Source organism: Carcharodon carcharias, chromosome 28, assembly GCF_017639515.1.
Source record: "Carcharodon carcharias isolate sCarCar2 chromosome 28, sCarCar2.pri, whole genome shotgun sequence".
Lineage (NCBI taxonomy): Eukaryota > Metazoa > Chordata > Chondrichthyes > Lamniformes > Lamnidae > Carcharodon > Carcharodon carcharias.
The window spans coordinates 20,796,853-20,814,992 of NC_054494.1; the positions used below are offsets into that span (position 1 = coordinate 20,796,853).

General features: G+C 46.5%; 1 protein-coding gene across 1 annotated transcript in view; it reads left to right on the forward strand.

The window, feature by feature from the left end:
- The window catches only part of spef1 (sperm flagellar 1), a 45,062-nt gene that overhangs the window by 213 nt on the left and 26,709 nt on the right, over window positions 1-18,140 (forward strand). Inside the window, exons 2-5 of the mRNA XM_041176446.1 lie at window positions 827-938; window positions 4,457-4,622; window positions 14,415-14,457; window positions 15,864-15,927. Of these exons, the coding sequence (XP_041032380.1) occupies window positions 827-938; window positions 4,457-4,622; window positions 14,415-14,457; window positions 15,864-15,927 (385 nt within the window). The remainder of the gene's footprint in view (window positions 1-826; window positions 939-4,456; window positions 4,623-14,414; window positions 14,458-15,863; window positions 15,928-18,140) is intronic.

Genomic DNA, 18,140 nt, shown 5'->3' on the forward strand with positions numbered 1-18,140 from the left:
GTCAACAGTGGAACACCGAAGACAATGGGCGCTCGAGCGGGGCACGGGAGGTTGGGCAGAGGGCAAGGGGCGGGGCCAAGGGCGAAGCTCGATCGGGGGCGGCTTTAGACCAGAGGCGGGGCTAGGAGTAGGAGCGGGACTCCGGGCAGGGGGCGCGGCTCAGGGGCAAGGGGCGAAGCTCGATCGGGGCGGCCTTAGACCAGAGGCGGGGCTAGGACAAGGGGCGGGACTCCGAGCAGGGGGCGGGGCTCAGACCAGGGCGTGTCCAGGGCACACGGCGGGCTTTCACTCCCCCAGCACCTTACTACTGGGAGTGGGCAAGAGGTGCCAGGGTTTTCTTGGGTTGGCAGGGGGGAGGGCAGTGGCGAGATACGTTATTTTCCGACCTCAGTCTTCTGAGTCTGGTGGTGTTGGGTTCACAGCCAGCTCCAGAGAATTGAGCACAAAACTCAAGGCCGGTACTGAGGGAGTGCTGCACTGTCAGAGGTGCCGTCTTTTGGACGTGAGGTTAGGGTGGATGTAAGAGATCCCGGGGCATTATTGTGAGTAACTCACCCCCCTGACTCCCCCAGACCCTGTCCACCATCCAAAAGGCACAAGTCAGGAATGTGATGTTTACTTGGAAAATCAGCCAATAAAATAAAATCATTTTAATCTATTTTGTAATTGTAGAAAATAAACATGCAATGATTTGATAATTTTACAGAACTTTGACTGAAAATTGATTTTTTTTTATAGTCTGAATGAAAATATGTTATTCATAAAGCTGGACAACGATTATTTTTAAACAACAAATCTCAATTGTTTTTTATTTCCTTCTTTCAAGTAATGGTCGCTGAAGTGGTGAAGCACTTTTTGCCAAGACTGGTAGAAATACACAACTACATCCCAGCAAACTCTACCCAGCAAAAGCTGAGTAACTGGCAGATATTAAATAGGCAAGTGCTCTGATATTTAATATTTTACTTCTGCTACAATAGCTCTTTGATTTGCAGTGCAGCCCCCAACCCACCCCCCAGTGCAGCCAGCCCCCAACCCACCCCCCCCAGTGCAGTCCCCCAACCCGCTCCGCAGTGCAGCCCCCAACCCACCCCCCAGTGCAGCCAGCCCCTAAGCTGCCCCTCAGTGCAGCCCCCATTGCATGCCCCAGTGCAGCCAGCCCCCAACCCACCCCGCAGTGCAGTCCCCAACCCACCCCGCAGTGCAGCCCCCAACCCACCCCGCAGTGCAGTCCCCCAACCCACCCCCTAGTGCAGCCAGCTCCCACCCCAGCGCACAGTGCAGTCCCCCAACTCCACCCTTCAGTGCAACCCCCCCAACCCACCCTGCAGTGCAGCCAGCCCCCAACCCACCCCCCAGTGCAACCAGCCCCCAACCCACCCCCCCAGTGCAACCAGCCCCCAACCCACCCTGCAGTGCAACCAGCCCCCAACCCATCCTGCAGTGCAACCAGCCCCCAACCCATCCTGCAGTGCAGCCAGCCCCCAACCCACCCCCAGTGCAGCCAGCCCCCACCCCACCCCGCAGTGCAACCCCCACCCCACCCCGCAGTGCAGCCCCCACCCCACCCCGCAGTGCAGCCAGCTCCCAAACCACCCTGCAGTGCAGCCAGCCCCCACCCCAGCCCACAGTGCACTCCCCCAGCCCACACCCAGCGCAGCCCCAAACCCACCCCCAATGCAACCCCCAATCCAGCCCACAGTGCAGCCCCCCAACCCACCCCAACCTGCTCTCCTTTCCAATTAGCTGGAACAGTAATAAGTTGGATATGGCGGTGGTAAAATTTTACCCCCACATAAAACCATTTTCGTCAATTAATCTTTAAGAGGAATTACTTTGTGATAAAATCATTGTTATATTGCATTGCCCACAAGCAACCTTGTCCTAATAATTAACTACTAACCTGGCCATTTAAGGCCATTGCTCAGGAACTCTCTATATAAAAATGGCCTAAATTGGTCCTGCTGTCATTCAGAGTAGTTGCTGCTTAACTCCCTCAGGGCTGACAGCTCCTTGGTTCCTCTCCATGTTATCTCAACAACTTCCCCAGGTTACTGCAAGTTCTAGAAAAATAGCAGGAAATAGCTTTTTCCACTCTTATATTTTTTAAAATTTACTTGGTTGCAGTCTGCTGTTCAATAGCGTGATGCCTGTGAATGTTCTGATAAAAACTCTTAAATGACCAGGTGCTCAACAACTTCTTTGGAGAATGCTAACCTATGGGCACATCTCTTGGGGATGATTTTCATTGGCCACTATTGGCAGCTGTGCTTTCAGCAGCCTGTGCATAAGCTCTGGAATTCCCTCCCTGAACTTTTCTGTCTTTCTCTTTTAAGACATTCCTTAAAACTTACCTCTTTGACCAAGCTTTTGGTCACCTGATCTAATATGTGGCTCAGCGTCAAATTTTGTTTGATTCCGATCCCATGTGAAGCGCCTTACAAAGAACAAAGAAAAGTACAGCACAGGAACAGGCCCTTCGGCCCTCCAAGCCTGCGCCGATCATATTGCCCATCAACTAAAACATTTTGCACTTCCGGGGTCCGTATCCCTCTATTCCCATCCTATTCATGTATTTGTCAAGCTGCATCTTAAACACCACTATCGTACCTGCTTCCACCACCTCCTCTGGCAGCAAATTCCAGACACTCACTACCCTCTGCGTAAAAAACTTGCCCCGCACATCTCCTCTATAGTTTTCTCCTCTCACCTTAAATCTATGTCCCCTAGTAATTGACTCTTGCACCCTGGGAAAAAGCTTCTGACTATCTACTCTGTCCATGCCACTCATAATTTTGTAAACTTCTATCAAGTCGCCCCTCAATCTCCGTTGCTCTAGTGAGAACAATCCGAGTTTCTCCAACCTCCCCTCATAGCTAATAATCTCCAGACCAGGCAGCATCCTGGTAAACCTCCTCTGCACCCTCTCCAATGCCTCCATATCCTTCTGGTAATGTGGCGACCAGAATTGCATGCAATATTCCAAGTGTGGCCTAACCAAGGTTCTATACAGCTGCAGCATGACTTCCCAGCTTTTATACTCAATAACCCTGCCAATGAAGGCAAGCATGCCATATGCCTTCCTGACTACCTTATCCACCTGCGTTGCCACTTTCAGTGACTGTGGACCTGTACACCCAGCCTTGTTTTATTACATTAAATGTACTATATAAATGCAAGTTGATGGTGTCGATGATTAGCACATTGGAGGGGCGAAATTCCTCAGCATTAAAGCTAATCACATGATAAGTATGAATTTAAATATAATAATTTTATTCTTGACTAGTTGTTTTTGTCCACCTTCCGAAACTTGTTTTGTTGAGTTTATTGGGCATCAGCGCTAAATCACATAGTAATACTTGCTACAAGGTGGCAGTTAGGCAGCAGAGGGAATAGATGTAGGTGCGACATAGACAGGACAGCAACATTGTAAGAAATGGCTCAGCTATTCTAGTCCATTCAGCAGCAAGTCTCACTCTGCTGAACATATTGAAGGAAGAGAAATAGCAAAGCAGAGCCTGGAAGATCCAAGACCATAAGACATAGGCCACTATGTCCACTGCCGGCTTGACATCATTGAGATATGCATGTGAGAAGATTATGCCTTGCTGAGAACATCACAGCTGAATTGTACCACCTCTTGAAGCCAGGCCTGAAGCCAAGCAGCAATGTAAGCATTCTGCTGCCAGTGGCAACAAAGGCGACACTTTTTTGCTGCAGGGTCCTTCCAGGCAACAGCTGGGGACTCCATAGGGAATCAGCAAGCTTGCAATCCACTGCTGCATGACTAAAGTCACAATTGTCCCATTCTGACACATTGATGACACTAAACTCAACTCATACATCTAATGTTTTTTTGAATGATACATTTGTTTTAGCATTATCCCAAAGCGCTGGAACCCTGAAAGAGAGTGAAACTGTGCATTCCCGATAATGTAATCAAAGAAACCATAATTAAACTTCCATTTACTGCACTGTCAATGCGCTTTGAAAGTTGCAGCCTCCATCTGCAGTTCGGGGATTTATTTTTGCTACTAGTTTTCTCAATGATAAAGGAATTACTTGTGGAATCCTCGCTGTTTTCTGCATACTATCAAAAATCAGCATTATGGAAAATTGGATCATATTTCCCACTTTCGTGGTACTTTACATATGATGATTTTTCCATGCAGATAGCCTGCAATAAATATTGAATAAGGACGCAATTTAGCATTAAAATACAATTATAACTTTCAAACAAAGTTAATTATTTATAGGTGAGATGGTTAGAAGCAGGAAATCAGGTAGTTCAGTATGGCTGATAATAAATATCATTGACTCCCTAAGACAATCTGTTACAATTAACCCAGGAAGTATTCATTTTTTGTGAGATCTGTGTGGTTCCCAAGTTCTCATGTGAATTATGATATTTTAAAATGTATTTAATTGAAACATTTTTCACAATTCTTTTACGCAGGAAGGTATTTTCAAAATTGCGTTTTCATATTCCCGAAGATATGTTAACAAAATTGGTTAAGAGTTCTCCTGGAATCATTGAAACAGTTTTGTATATGTTGAGACAGAAGATTGAGGAAGAACTCAATGGGGTACAAGTAAGAAATGGACACCTTGTTCATATACAGGTACATTTTACTCCTATATTACCTTCAGATGCCTTCACTCTTCATGGAGTTCTATAACTAAACAATCACCAACAACAAACTGTAAGGTGATGGTCTGAGACTTAATTTAAAGGCAGCATTGAATTGATGTCAGTAAACATTCAAACTCTGTCTCTTTCTCAGCTCTTGATACTGAGTTAACACTGCTCAGAAAGCTTTTCATGAGAATTACATCTAAGATTCCTAATAATCACTAAATAAAAAGGCTTCTCAGATGGTTAGTAATTGAAATGCTTTGTACAATAGGCAGCTCAGTGATACATTTCATGTCTACAATACCTCACATTGTGATCTGAGCTGTACGGTCAGGGAGACAGAGCAGTAGATACTGTATGTTTATTTTTCAAAGTACTGCTGAAGCAACCCATCCAAACATAGCCCGTCTGTACTGGCTGGGGTGCAATTTCTCCAGTGATTGTTTATACAGATCCTTCATACGCAATTGTGGCCAAAAAGGAGTTCATAATTGCAAACTTCAAATAGCCGTCCGTGCATTTGAAAGCTTATAACTGCAGTTAGTTTGTGTTGTCACCTGAATTGTACAAATGGCAGGGTTCGACAGTGCTAGGAGAACGTGACAGAATTAGTTCAAGTAGAGGTGGGGTCTTTAATATAAATTTGAACTGCCTGCTTTGTATCCTTCCAGCCAATAATGAAGACCAAGCACCCCCTTATCCAGAAATCTAGGCAAAATTGACACCAGTAATTCGAAAGAGAAAAAAGAGCTTGCATTTATGTAGTGCGTTATACAATGTATCAGAGTGCATCAGAGGCACATGAATTACTTTTAAAGTATAGCCATTGGGCGGAATCGTCCCAGATTTACACTAAGTGCGGTAGCGGGCAGATACAGACAAAAAGACGTTTTATCTGTTGGCCGTGAGGGTGGGTTTTCACGCCGTATCATCCCAAACCTGCCACGTTATTTATGCACTCCCGGGAAACACGCCATTTCCATGGCGGGCAGGCTATCCTTCACCCGCCTACCATCATCCCACCGCTGCCAGGCGCCATATTTAAAGTCCAGCCGCAAGCACACATCTCAGTGCTTCCAGAGCACCACTGCTGCACGGAGGACATGGCCCTGAAACTGAAGAAGACAGCAGCCCCCAGGTTCAGCGACACATCTCTCGAGCGCCTTCTCAATGCTGTGTAGGCCTGCCAGACTGTCCTCTCCCCCCGCCCTGGTCGCAGGATGGGCAGCAACAGCACTAACCCAGCTTGGGAGGCTGTGGCAGCGGTGGTCAGCGCCAACGCCCTTCAAAAGAGGACAGCCACCCAGTGCTGCAAGAGAATGAATGATCTTCTCCATTCCGCCAGGGTAAGTCATTCTTCTCATCACTCTCAACTCACACATTCAAAAACCCATCACACGCCCACAGGGCTCTCACTCACTGTCAGTTCTAGGGACATCACCATTCACTTCCTCACACTCACTGTCCTCACCCTCATCCCGTCTGTGGGACCATTCACCACCCGCACATGCCAGGCATACTTATCATCTGGCCTGGCAGGCGTCCTGCTTACACTATCTCCATCTCTATTCATGCAGAACAAGCTGGCAAACAATAAGAGGGAGAGAGGTCGCAGACTTGGGGTGGACTGCCAGAAATCAAGCTGCTCATGGACTTTGAAAACAGAGCCATCCAGCTGGCCAGTGAGGATCTGGACCGGTCCTGTGCTGACAGTGAGGTCAGCGCTGCTGTACCAAGTGAGGATCCAGCAGCGCAACATCCATCAGACAGCCATGCTGTGAGTGATGTGTCCTGTTTCACAGGCCACTGCCATGCACTAATTATCTCCCCTTGCTTTCACAGGCACATCTGGGAAACAGCCGACGGAGCCAACAACCCAGGGCCTCCAATCAAGCCCCGAAGAAACCTCTGAAGAGGAATCTGGAGGCACCCTCCCTGAAGTCCCGTCACAGCGCTCACCCACACCCTCCACCAGCGCAGAGACACACACCTCAGTGGGACCTAGCTTTAGAATAGCCCCGGGATCACAATCTGGTGATCATCACACTGCCTGATCCACAGCAGGCGGCGGCAGGGACTTCCCAGGTTTCCAGTACTCGGAGGACTGCTGGAGGCCAGAACTTTGCTGAGTCCGAGTCAGGTGACGAGCCTCTGGACTCGGTCATGTCACAGTTGCTGGAGCTGCTAAGGCAAGCTCAGGAACACCAGGAAGGGATGTCCACTGCACTCCTCAGATTGCAACGCAACAATGGAGGAGTTCATTCCCTTCACTCTGAAAGCGATAGTGCCAGCATGCCAATGCACCGAGGTCAACACTGGTAGGATGGTGGCCGCCATGGAGACTTTGGTCCAGGACTTCATTCCTGCACTGCTGCATGGGCTCAACTCCATTGCTGATGCCATAGTTGGTCTTCAACAGTGTGCGCAAGAGGGGTGCCTGGCAACTTGATCTCACTCCAGCTACCCCTGCCCCTCATGGAGTCAGCCCGGGGCCCCTGGGCACCCATAGGGAGGAGGATCAGCAGTTGCACACTCTGGGTTCATCCATCCAGGTGACACTGAGAGTGTCCAGCCCACCTGATTGCCCTCTTCCTGTGACCCCAGCAGCTCCAGCTCCACAAGCCAAGGAGGATGCAACTGCCACACAGCAGGACCCTGAAAGCAGGCTGGGTCCCTCCAAGTCTTGGCCCTCCAGAGGATGCCCACCAAGGTCATCACAGGCTGGTCAGCAGACTGCCTCTACCTCCGTTGTGGATGTCCAGGGAGCACCAAGTCGTAGCGGCTGGGTTAGGAAGGTTAAGGAGAATTAGCTGCCCAGGCTGGCCATGGGTGTTGATCACTTATACATACTGTTCGTTATTGTCAATAAACTCTTAAAAATGTCTCCCTGCCTATGGCTCCTTGTTCTGATTAACAGTGTTCTTATTACTCATTTGTGAAAAAGGCAAGTGTCTCAGTCCAGGGCCTCTTCCCTGTGCTCTGCGCAGCCTTCAGACCAAAGTGATGGTCCAACCTCACACTCCTGGAAGCGTTACTGATGCCTGCACCTCAGCGGTGCCCGTCACTGCCACCAGAATGTAGTGGGAAGATGCCACAGAGTTGTCTCGTTCTCTCCCTGTGCTCTTAGCACCTTTAAGGAGGGGCTGGCCCCCATCTCTTCAGCATCTGTGACCACTGATGCTGTGCTCCTGAAGGGCTCAGGTGCTGAAGGCGGACAAAGGATCAGAAACTTCTAAAGTTTCATGGCTGCATCTCTATGATATGACTCTAATCACAGAGCACAAGAGAGCTGCCCTCAGCCAGACAGGAGTCAGACATTCTCAGAGGCTATGCGAAGATCTATGGCATGTCCTTACTGCATGTCATCATCATCCTCCTGCAATCGAATGACTATTAGGGCTTCCACTGCATCTCCATGACAGGAGCATTCTCACAGAGCGTATTCGCACTGCCATAAGCCAGACTGGAGTCAAATGTTCACAACTGCAATGTGAGTATCTATGGGATTGCCTCACTGCATGTTGTCATCATCCTCCACAAATCTGGCAGCTATGAGGGCCTCCCGAGCACGCCTGCCTCGTCTAGCCAACGCGAGGGCCTCAGCCTTGTCATCAATGCCTCCGAGAACTTCCTCACTCTCATCCCCAGCAGCGTCCTCCTCATCGGAGGAGACATGCAGCTCCTCCATCTCCTCCTCAGCCAGATCCTCACCCCGTTTGGAGCGCCAGGTTGTAAAGGGCGCAGCAGATGATGATGCGTGACAACCTCTCTGGACTATATTGCAGGGCTCCACCAGACTGGTCCTGGCACTGGAACCTCATCTTCAACATCCCGATGGTCTGCTCCACCAAGCTGTGAGCTGTAGCATGAGCCTCATTATTCCTTCGCTCCATTGCTGTCTGAGGCTGCCACACGGGTATCATCGGCCACACTCTCTGTGGATAGCCCTTGTCCCAAAGAGCCATCCCTGTAGCTGTGTGAACCCTGGAAGACTTCAGGGACCTGTGACCGACTGAGGATGTCGGTGTTGTGCACACTCCCTGGAAACTGCGCTGACCTGCAGGATGTGTTTCTGGTGGTCGCACACCAGCTGCACATTCAGCGAATGGAATCCCTTGCAGTTGATGTAGTCCACCATGTGTAGCAACAGAGACCTGAGCGCCGCCTGAGTGCAGTCAATAGCACCCTGTGACTGTGGGAAACCCGCAATCTGTGCAAATCCAATCGCTCTTGCATCCTGGCAGTCTTGGTCCCAGGCAAAATGCACAAAGTTTTGTGCCGTCACAAAGATGGCATCTGTGGCCTCATGAATGCATTTGTGAGTGGAGGCTTGTGAGATATCACAGAGGTCACCTGTGCAGCCCTGAAAGGAGCCACTGGCATAGGAATTGAGCACCATGGGCACTTTCTCGGCCGCTGGCATTGGATGTCCTCCATGTCCCCTTGGTGGCAATTCCTGCAATAGCTGGCAATGTGAGCGACCAGTTCCCTAGACATGCATAGTCATCGGCGACATTTGTTCTTGGTCATCTGCAGGAATGAAAGGCGATGTCTATAGACCCTGGGTGTTGCTAGGTGTCGACCAGCGATGGCTTGCAGTGGGTCTTCGGCAGTGTGTGCGGAAGCCCCAGACACCACTTCTTCCTGGGGTTGCTGCTCCTGTCTCTGTACAGCCAGGTGCCTCAGCTGCTCTCTCCTCCATTGTCTTTGTGCTCTGTAGACCATGAGGCATACAGCTAGTTCACCAGGTTTCATGATCCTGATGTAGCTCCCCTGCAGGATGGAAGAGAGAGACACATGGGTTAGCATGGCTGTACTAAGAACCTGTCCTGGTTAAGTGTGAAGGCCCCTTAATGGTTCCCGGAGAGTGCTGGCCACCACTTGGATGGCCAGAGATCAGTGCATTGCATGGCTGCCCGAAGCCCCATTCCACCCGATCAATTGGAGGCAGCTTTGCCCACTGGACTGCACGCTATGCTCTCAGCTCAGGCACAGGCATTCTCCTAACCCACACTGCAAGGCTGCACTGTTAGCTTGAACCAAGGGGGAGACTGGTTCAAACCGGGATGCTGACATTGCAAGGGTCTGTGAGTAGTGACTGCTCCATGGCCAGCATTAGCAAGGAGATTGTACAAAGTGTGCAGCCGTCCAACCATTCTGCCATCCGCTAAAATGCTCACAACTTTGCAGTCTGTGCTGGGGGGGCGGGGGTGAGGGTGAAAATCTTTGGAGCAGTAGGTGGCACAATGATGCCTCTGCATTGCTTGAGTGGGCAGATAAGCTAGAAACCCGACTCCTATCATATCAATGTGACTGCACCTGAACTGTCTGAGTCGCAGAGGAATGGTCACTTTCTACAGATTTCCCTAATGTGTGGTCACTTCCCTCACCCACCCTACTCCCCACCCCGAATGCATGTGCGCTATATTCAATGGCAGGGCCTTGCCCCCCCACCCCATCCCCAAGTTGCCTCAACGGCAGGGCTACCCTCGCACACACACCCGCCCCCCCACCACCACCACCACCACAAGTCACCTCAACAGCAAGGCTGCTCTTAACCCCAACCCCTTAGCACCCCTCAAGTTTGAAGTTCAACAGGCGACCCTGGTGAGTGCTGAACAACAAGCTATTGTGTATTCACCTCAGGGTTCCCCTCAAAGTGCACGCCGCTTATGCGCTATTGTGAAACACATTGGCATGCTTTCCTGCCAACATGGATGGACAATTCTGTTGGGCTGGCCTGATAATGATATGCCGATGTATTACAATGAGGTTCCAACATCTGATGGCAGGAAAGGAGACCCGCTGTCGGCAGGCTGAACAGATTATTGCGAAATGGTTTCCCGCCATCATAAAACCAATCACACCATATTGTCCGTTCATGCCACCGATCACACCCGGCGCCAGCAGGCACGTCAAATTCCATCCATTGTTGCAGTGTAAGGAAACTTGGTGACCAATTTTGTTCACATCCAAGTTCCACAAACAGCGTTGAGGCAAATGACCAATGAGCTTGTTTTTGGGGCATTGGTTGATTGAGGAATAGCTTTGGTAGAACACCCCTGCTCTTCTTCATGTAATGCCAGAAGATCTGGCAGGCACGACCTCTGTTTACCATCTCATCCAAAAGGCAGTGCCGCTGACAATGCAGCACTCCCCCAGCATTTCACCTGAGTACCAGCCTAGACTACACCTCTGGAGTGGAACTTGAATCCACAACTTTCTGATACAGAAGCAAGACACTGAGCCAAGAAAGCAACTCAGATGCTTCATTTCAGTTATTGTTCTAATTCCATTTGATTTCAAGCATCTTACCTAATTGTTATTCAGTTGTTAAATGGTTACCTAGAAACCAGAGACAATTAACAGTTTCTATCCTGCTACACTTACACAACATTATTTACTTTATAGCGTATTTATTTTACATTGATGCCATTGGTGACAGACCTCATTTTGACAGCAATATTGTCAAATGTAAATGAAGCATTGCTACTGACTCCAGAGGTACCAAGACTCACTTGAAATGATTTTCATCACTCCAACATTGGCAACTGTATCTTCAGCTGCCTAGGCCCTCAGCTCGGAAATTCCCTCTCTCAGCCTCTCTACCTTTCTGCCGCTCTGTCCTCCTTTAAGATGCTCCTTAAAACCCTAATTGACTAAACTTTTGGTCACCTCTCCTAATATCTCGGTGTCAAATTTTGTTTGATAACGCTCCTGTGAAGCATCTTGGTACACTTCATTATATTAATGATGCTATATAAATGCAACTTGATGTTATTGTTGTAGAGGTGGCCTTCCTTCACCTCACCAGAGGCAGTGGTGTGGAATAGCAATACAAAGTGCTGTTTCCTGCAGCATTTACCAGCAATACATCTGGGCATGATCAAGCTGAGTGCTCAGCCTGCCCACACACAGCAGCACAGCAGTTTCCCAGTTGGAGGCACAGCTGTTGGAGAATGTCTCGTGACCATAAAATAAACTCGATTTTTGTGACTTTCCATGCACACAGTTGGTGATCTGCTCCTGTCAGGGTTCTGGAATCTGCCCACACTACAGTTGGATTTCACAGTGACAGGAGCCTCGGATATTTTAGGATCCTTTCTACCCAAAGTGGTTCTGGAGCATAAATCTGACAAGGATCCTTTTGAAGTTAAATGCCTTTGTCAGTGCCTGCTGCCTTCATCTTCATTTTATTGTAAAAAGCCATAAGGTAGAAGTTCTGATCAGCAAACTTCACACCCAAGTGATTAATTTGCTTTGACTACATTCTAGTTTCAAATAATTTCATTAGGCATTATGCAAATTAGATAATGTGTGTATTAAAAGTGATGTACACATGAATGTAATATAAACATATTAAATATTTGAGCATGAAGTTCAATGATTGGAATTTATACCCTAATATATTGTAGTTAACCACCTCACAATTTATTTATTTCAGTGGGAGATGGTAGCAAGGTAGTAATGTCACTGGGTTAGTCATCCAGGGACCAAGGTTAAATTTCTCGGGACGTGTGTTCAAATACGACAGCAGCTAATGGATTTTTGTATTCAAAATCGTGAGACATCTGGACAGAGTAAATAGGGGGAAACTGTTTCCACTCATGAAAGGATCAAGAATGAGAGGCCACAGATTTAAAATAATTAGTAAAAGAAGCAAACGTGATGTGAGGAGAAACTTTTTTACACAGCGAGTGGTTAGGGTTGGAATGCACTGCCTGAGAGTGTGGTGGAGGCAAATTCAATTGAAGCATTCAAAAGGGAATTGGACTCTTCTCTGAAAAGGAAGAATGTGCAGGGTTACAGGGAGAAGGCGGGGGAATGACACTAGGTGAGTTGCTCATTCAGAGAGCCGGAGCATACACAATGGGCTGAATGGTCTTCTTCTCTGCTATAACAACTCTGTGATTCTGTGATACCCATTATAAGAGACTAACTAAATAATAGGGGCGATTCCATAATCCTTTCTTCCCAGTAAAGAAGCCATACATGGAAAGAGCGCAGGTTAGAGATAGGGTACAATGTTGTAGCTGAATCCTTGCACCCTGTAGGCCTGGCTCCCAACTGAGAGTGCAGGGCCACAGAATTAGTCTTTATGTATCTCAGTATTTATCTCCATATACTACTCAAGCTGACTCCTTGCATTTATCATGCCATTTCAATTTTTATAGTCCCTTCCCAGTATCTAAGCATTTTGTAATATAAGCCTGTCAAAGATAAAACTTCTTTGCACTATAGTTTTCCTATTCTTTCAATCTGATCTGCTTCAGTTCAATATATCAAAACTATTCTTTGTGAGCAAAAAAAACATTTTTTTTAATTCATTCGTGGAATGTGGGCTTCGCTTGCTGGGCCAGCATTTATTGCCCATTCCTAGTTGCCCTTGAGAAGATGGTGGTGAGCTGCCTTCTTGAACCACTGCAGTCCATGTGGTGTAGGTACACCCACAGTGCTGTTAGGGAGGGAGTCCCAGGATTTTGACCCGGTGACACTGAAGGAACGGCGATGTATTTCCAAGTCAGGATGGTGAGTGACTTGGAGGGGAACTCCCAGGTGGCGTTCCCTTCTGTCTGTTGCCCTTGTCCTTCTAGATGGTAGTGGTCGTGGGTTTGCAAGATGCTGTCTAAGGAGCCTTGGTGAATTCTTGCAATGCATCTTGTAGGTGGTATACACTGCTCCTACTGTGCGTCGGTGGTGGAGGGAGTGAATGTTTGTGGATGCGTTGCCAGGTAAGCAGGCTGCTTTGTCCTGTGATGGCAAGTTAAAATTTCAGGCTTGTACCCTTAGAACTATTGTTATATGCACCTGAAAGGTTAACTTGTCTTTTTTCTTTATAGATGCTGATTGATCTGCTGTGTATTCCCAGCATTTTCTGCTTTTATTGCCTATTAGGCTGCTAAGTGTTAAGATTCCAAGATGTGGTGGGATCCTGAGTCCCTACCAATCGCCCATATACCTGGTTTATATTTGCAAATTGTTGCTGACAGCATGTCCTGAAGTTAGCAGCAAACGTGCAATGTGAACAGAGCTGCTTTTGGAGGTGATGCACAGTGCCAGAGTACCTAGTTTACAGTCATGCCTTTAAGGGCAGAGCCACCTCAAGCATGACTATTGGATCCAGAAGGAATAATTAAATATGGCCTCCAGCTATTGAAAGGGAGCTTATTTCTCGATAAACATCACAAAGCCATTTTGCTGCCATTGCCCAGTATTGGCCTTCCCCAGTCACTTACCAAGTTATTAGCCAAAAAGCAGACAAATACTAACTTGGAAACAATTAGATATGCACAAATTTGCACACATAGAATTGTTACGAAGTTCACCTGGCTGCTGCAGAAAATGCTGTCTCCCTGTTTTAGTATTATAATTTTATAATACTAAATCAGGGAGACAGCATTTAACAATATTCTCAGGGAGCTATTCTCTAATATTAAACGTCATTAGTTAGCCCATGTAGCGGATGGCATAAATAGCCATTCCCTGATGAGAATGAGACAATCAGCTTTGTATTATTCAGTTATGAAGCATAGGCGTAATCAATATGCCACTGATTTCATTGAGAGCCCTCCTGATCTGCCCCTGTAACTCCAGCTGAAGGTCCACACAAATCCTGGAGAAATGGTGTAACACTTAGCAGATGAGCCTGACCAAATTCTTCCCCATAATATACAACAGCACCCTGAAGTAAATGCTTGTGGAGCCACTAAACAAATTTGAATATATTACATTTATTTTGTCTAATATTTGAATAAATACTTTTCTTATGTGTTGACAGGATATGGAACATTACAGTATTGGTGTTGACAAGAGCTTTTTAGGTAAGTGGCTTTCCTGCATTTATTAATTATTGGATTGCACAGCCACTTGAAATAGAGTAAACTGATTTGTATTATTTGCATTGGAACAGATATGTTGACTATAGACGTAAGTGAAGCATTTTATGATAACGCAGCAACTGGGGATTTTTTTTAAAACTACCTCTGTTGCCTGCTACAAAACTAAACCTTGAGCCAGTGATATTGTGTTGAAGAAGGAACTTCTGGATCCTCTGAATAATCAGTCAATGTGTTCTCTTGTTCTGGGGATCTGTGTAAAACTGTATTTATTGACCTCATTCGTTACCCAGAAAAGTTATGATGGCCCCCCTCCTAGCTGCAGTTCTAGTGGTAATATTGTTTACATGACAGTGTAGGTTAGGGAACATCATGATTTTGAACCTGCAACAAACTGCAGTTAATATCTAAGACAGGAGAACATTGCTGCCGTTGTCCTTATTGGGCCTAGAGCTTATGGAATGGGAATTGTGTCAAAGGGAGCTTGGTAAGTTGCTACTTAAATAAAGTGAATGGTGCTGGAAGATGTATTGATGCCTATGGATCGTTAGGGGAGATAAGCTGAACACTAATGGAAGTTTAAATGTTTTCCTTGGAAGCGCCGGATTATGATAGGAGTTCTCTGGAGGTTTTGGGAGAGCATATGTTAACATTTAAGTGTTATAATTCTGTACATCATCGAGAGTAATTCTTCAGGGATGTCCACAGCAGAGGCTCTATTCAAACAGAAATAGATGTCTAAAACATGTTAGTGATTTTTAAAATTGGAATTAATAGTGGGATTCCATCTTTCATATAGCCCATCATCCTACCAATGAAGACATTAGAGTAACGTCATCATATTTTTTAATATTGTGTAGCTTAGCACTGACATAAAGGAAATGTTGCAACTCCAGCTGTGAAAGTTGCTTTAAGTCATCCTTTCTGCCTTTGAGTTTGTCCTTGGCTGTACATTTAACCTTTGCAGGACCTAGTGTTTGATGCTAATTCCTCTGTTATTGCATTGACAAATGAAATGCGAATGAACAAGATTTCCTGGAATATTAATCAACAGGGTCTAAATCTGCCGGAAGTAATGATCTCACACTGGTTAATCTGAAAGCCAGAAGTGATATCTGACTAATTTACTTGAATCTTTTAAACTGCTGCAATGGCTCAATAATACATTTTTTTCACATGCTTATTCACTTACCTCCTAAAATTTTATAAGTGCAATGCTCTGTGCAATACTAAAACTACATTGCAAAACCTACATTGCAGGTAATCAGGAGTGCTTACTATGTAGGAAACTAGCGTTGCATTATCTTCCTATGTGTGTGTGCCATAAATTGTTACAATTAAGGCAAAATGTGGTACACATTCTGCACAAAGCTATTCTTTTTGTTTTCTAGATTATGCACCATCCAACATGCATCAACCCCAAGCAGAAATGTGGTACAACAATCAAAAGCAGAGGTAACTTAGAATATTTGTTCCAGTTCATATTGATTAAGGCTACCCATCACCAATTCATAGTCAATAGAATAGGTAGCCTATAAGCATTTTAATTCTATCTTTGTCTTCACCCTCTAAGATTCTACATAATTGGAGAGAAAGTTTGAACAATTGTCTTTTCTCATTTGAAGTTTGTTTCTAGCCCAGATCACATATGTACAGTTATCTGTCAGGGTCTTAAATATATTTTGGCAGTTTCAATCCAGCTCCAAGTAAAGAAAAAAATGATCTTATTCGCAATTTATCATTACTAAATTATCAATCCTCAGAATAATGAGCATGGGATATAGAAATATTGTAATGTTTTATTTTGGTTCTTCTGGTTGAGGTAACATTGTTGGGGAAATAGACAGAGTTTTAGCCTGCATTGGCCTTATGCTGGATCTGATCTGTGAGTACTTAAATGTTGAAAACGTGAGAAAGTTATCCGCTTCCAAGTGTTTGCATCTTTAGCTGTGATCAGTACAAACACTCAGCAAAAAACCTGTTCACTTGGTGCCGCTTCGAGCCACTATATCAATTCCCTGGGGCAGGCAGTGCTTCAAGCCACTCTCAACTTGGCCCATGCCACGTTCTTCAATGATATCAATGAGGAAACCCAGGCAGTTAGCATCCTGTGTTACTGCCCCTTGGGAAACAGATATAAGTTTGTGTAGTGCAACCTAAAGTGGCACTACGTGAGCAAATTTTCCCCCAACATGTTTTCTTGGTTGTCAAAGTTCTGTACGCACTGCAAGCTTCAGAATAAACCTGTTTAAACATTTTTGCAGGCTGAGCTAAAACCATTCAGTATTTTTTGTTAGCACTGACCCTATTGCTCTTCAGAGGAATGTTTGTTTCTCTGGTCACACTTGAAAGAAGAGCAGGGCGTTCTCTCCGTTTTCCAGCCGATATTCATCCATCAACCAACAGCACGAAAGCAAATTAACTGGTCATTTCTCTCATTGTTTCAGAGAGCTTGATTTGTGCAGATTGACTGCGCAAGTGTTAATATTACAGTAGTGATCATACCTCAAAAGTAACTCATTGGCTATAGCACACTTTGGAATATCTCAAAGACATAAAAAGGCAATATATAAAGGCAATTGTTCTTCCTTTATATTTTGGATAGACTCAAATAACTACTGGAAAACAATCCTGTCCATTCAGTAGATGTCTCTTATGCATTTATAATAAGAACCTGTGAGGTTATAATTTTTAATCACTGCTACGAGGAAGGAAATGAGCTGGTCTTCCGGCCAGCTGGTTCTTATTCTGTTGCTGCCACCTACACATGGTCTTCTTCTCTTTTCACTGTGGAACTTTCTGTTCCTCTCTGACATGGGTGTAGCTGTGCCGGCATTTGTGACAGACAGTATAAATGATGAGGCACACTGCAGTGTGCTTGATTGCTCAGGCCCACCTGCAGCACAGGTAATCTGTTTTTCCGGGCCTATAAAACAGACAATGCGAGCTCGAAGAGACACCCTCAATGCGTGATTACGTAAGGCAGAGTTTTCGAGTAGGCGGGCCCAGGAACCGGGTGGGGGGGTGGGGGGGGGAAGGAACTGGCACCCGCGATCAGCCCCCCCCCCCGACTGTGATTTCACGCTGGCTAGCCAATTGATAGGCAACCAGCGTGAAAGGCGTGCTGCAAGTCACAGCCCGGCCGTTACCGTTGTGAGGGCGGGAGGAGGGCGAGCGCTGAAGTCAGTGCGGGCACAGGGGGGACCGCGGAAAGAAGGCTCCCTGAAAGCTGAGAGCTGCCTCATGGAGCTGGCAACTTTAAAATCAATAAAAACTAGAATTTAAAATCGGGAAAAAGTGTCCACCCGTCAGAATGAGACACCTCAACGTATGGATGATGAAAACCTTTCAATTTTTAAAAAGCTAATCACGGAAAGTCCACCCCGCCCTTGGATGAGGTTTCCTCAAAAATGCGAAGGCCGCCTGGCCGATTCGCCTGCCCGCCAACTGTACCCTTAGACGGGCAGCGAAAAATCACCATGAGTTGCTACTTTAATGGCCTTAGTAGGCCTCTTAACTGTTGGCAGGCCCGTTATCGACTCTCGCCGCGTGTGCCCGCCAACCAAAATATCGCGTGAGTGCGCAATAACATCGGGGCGCTTGCCCGATGTCATCGCGCGCTATGTCACGCTCGAGCATGTCGGGCATGCACCCACGCGCTGAGCGGA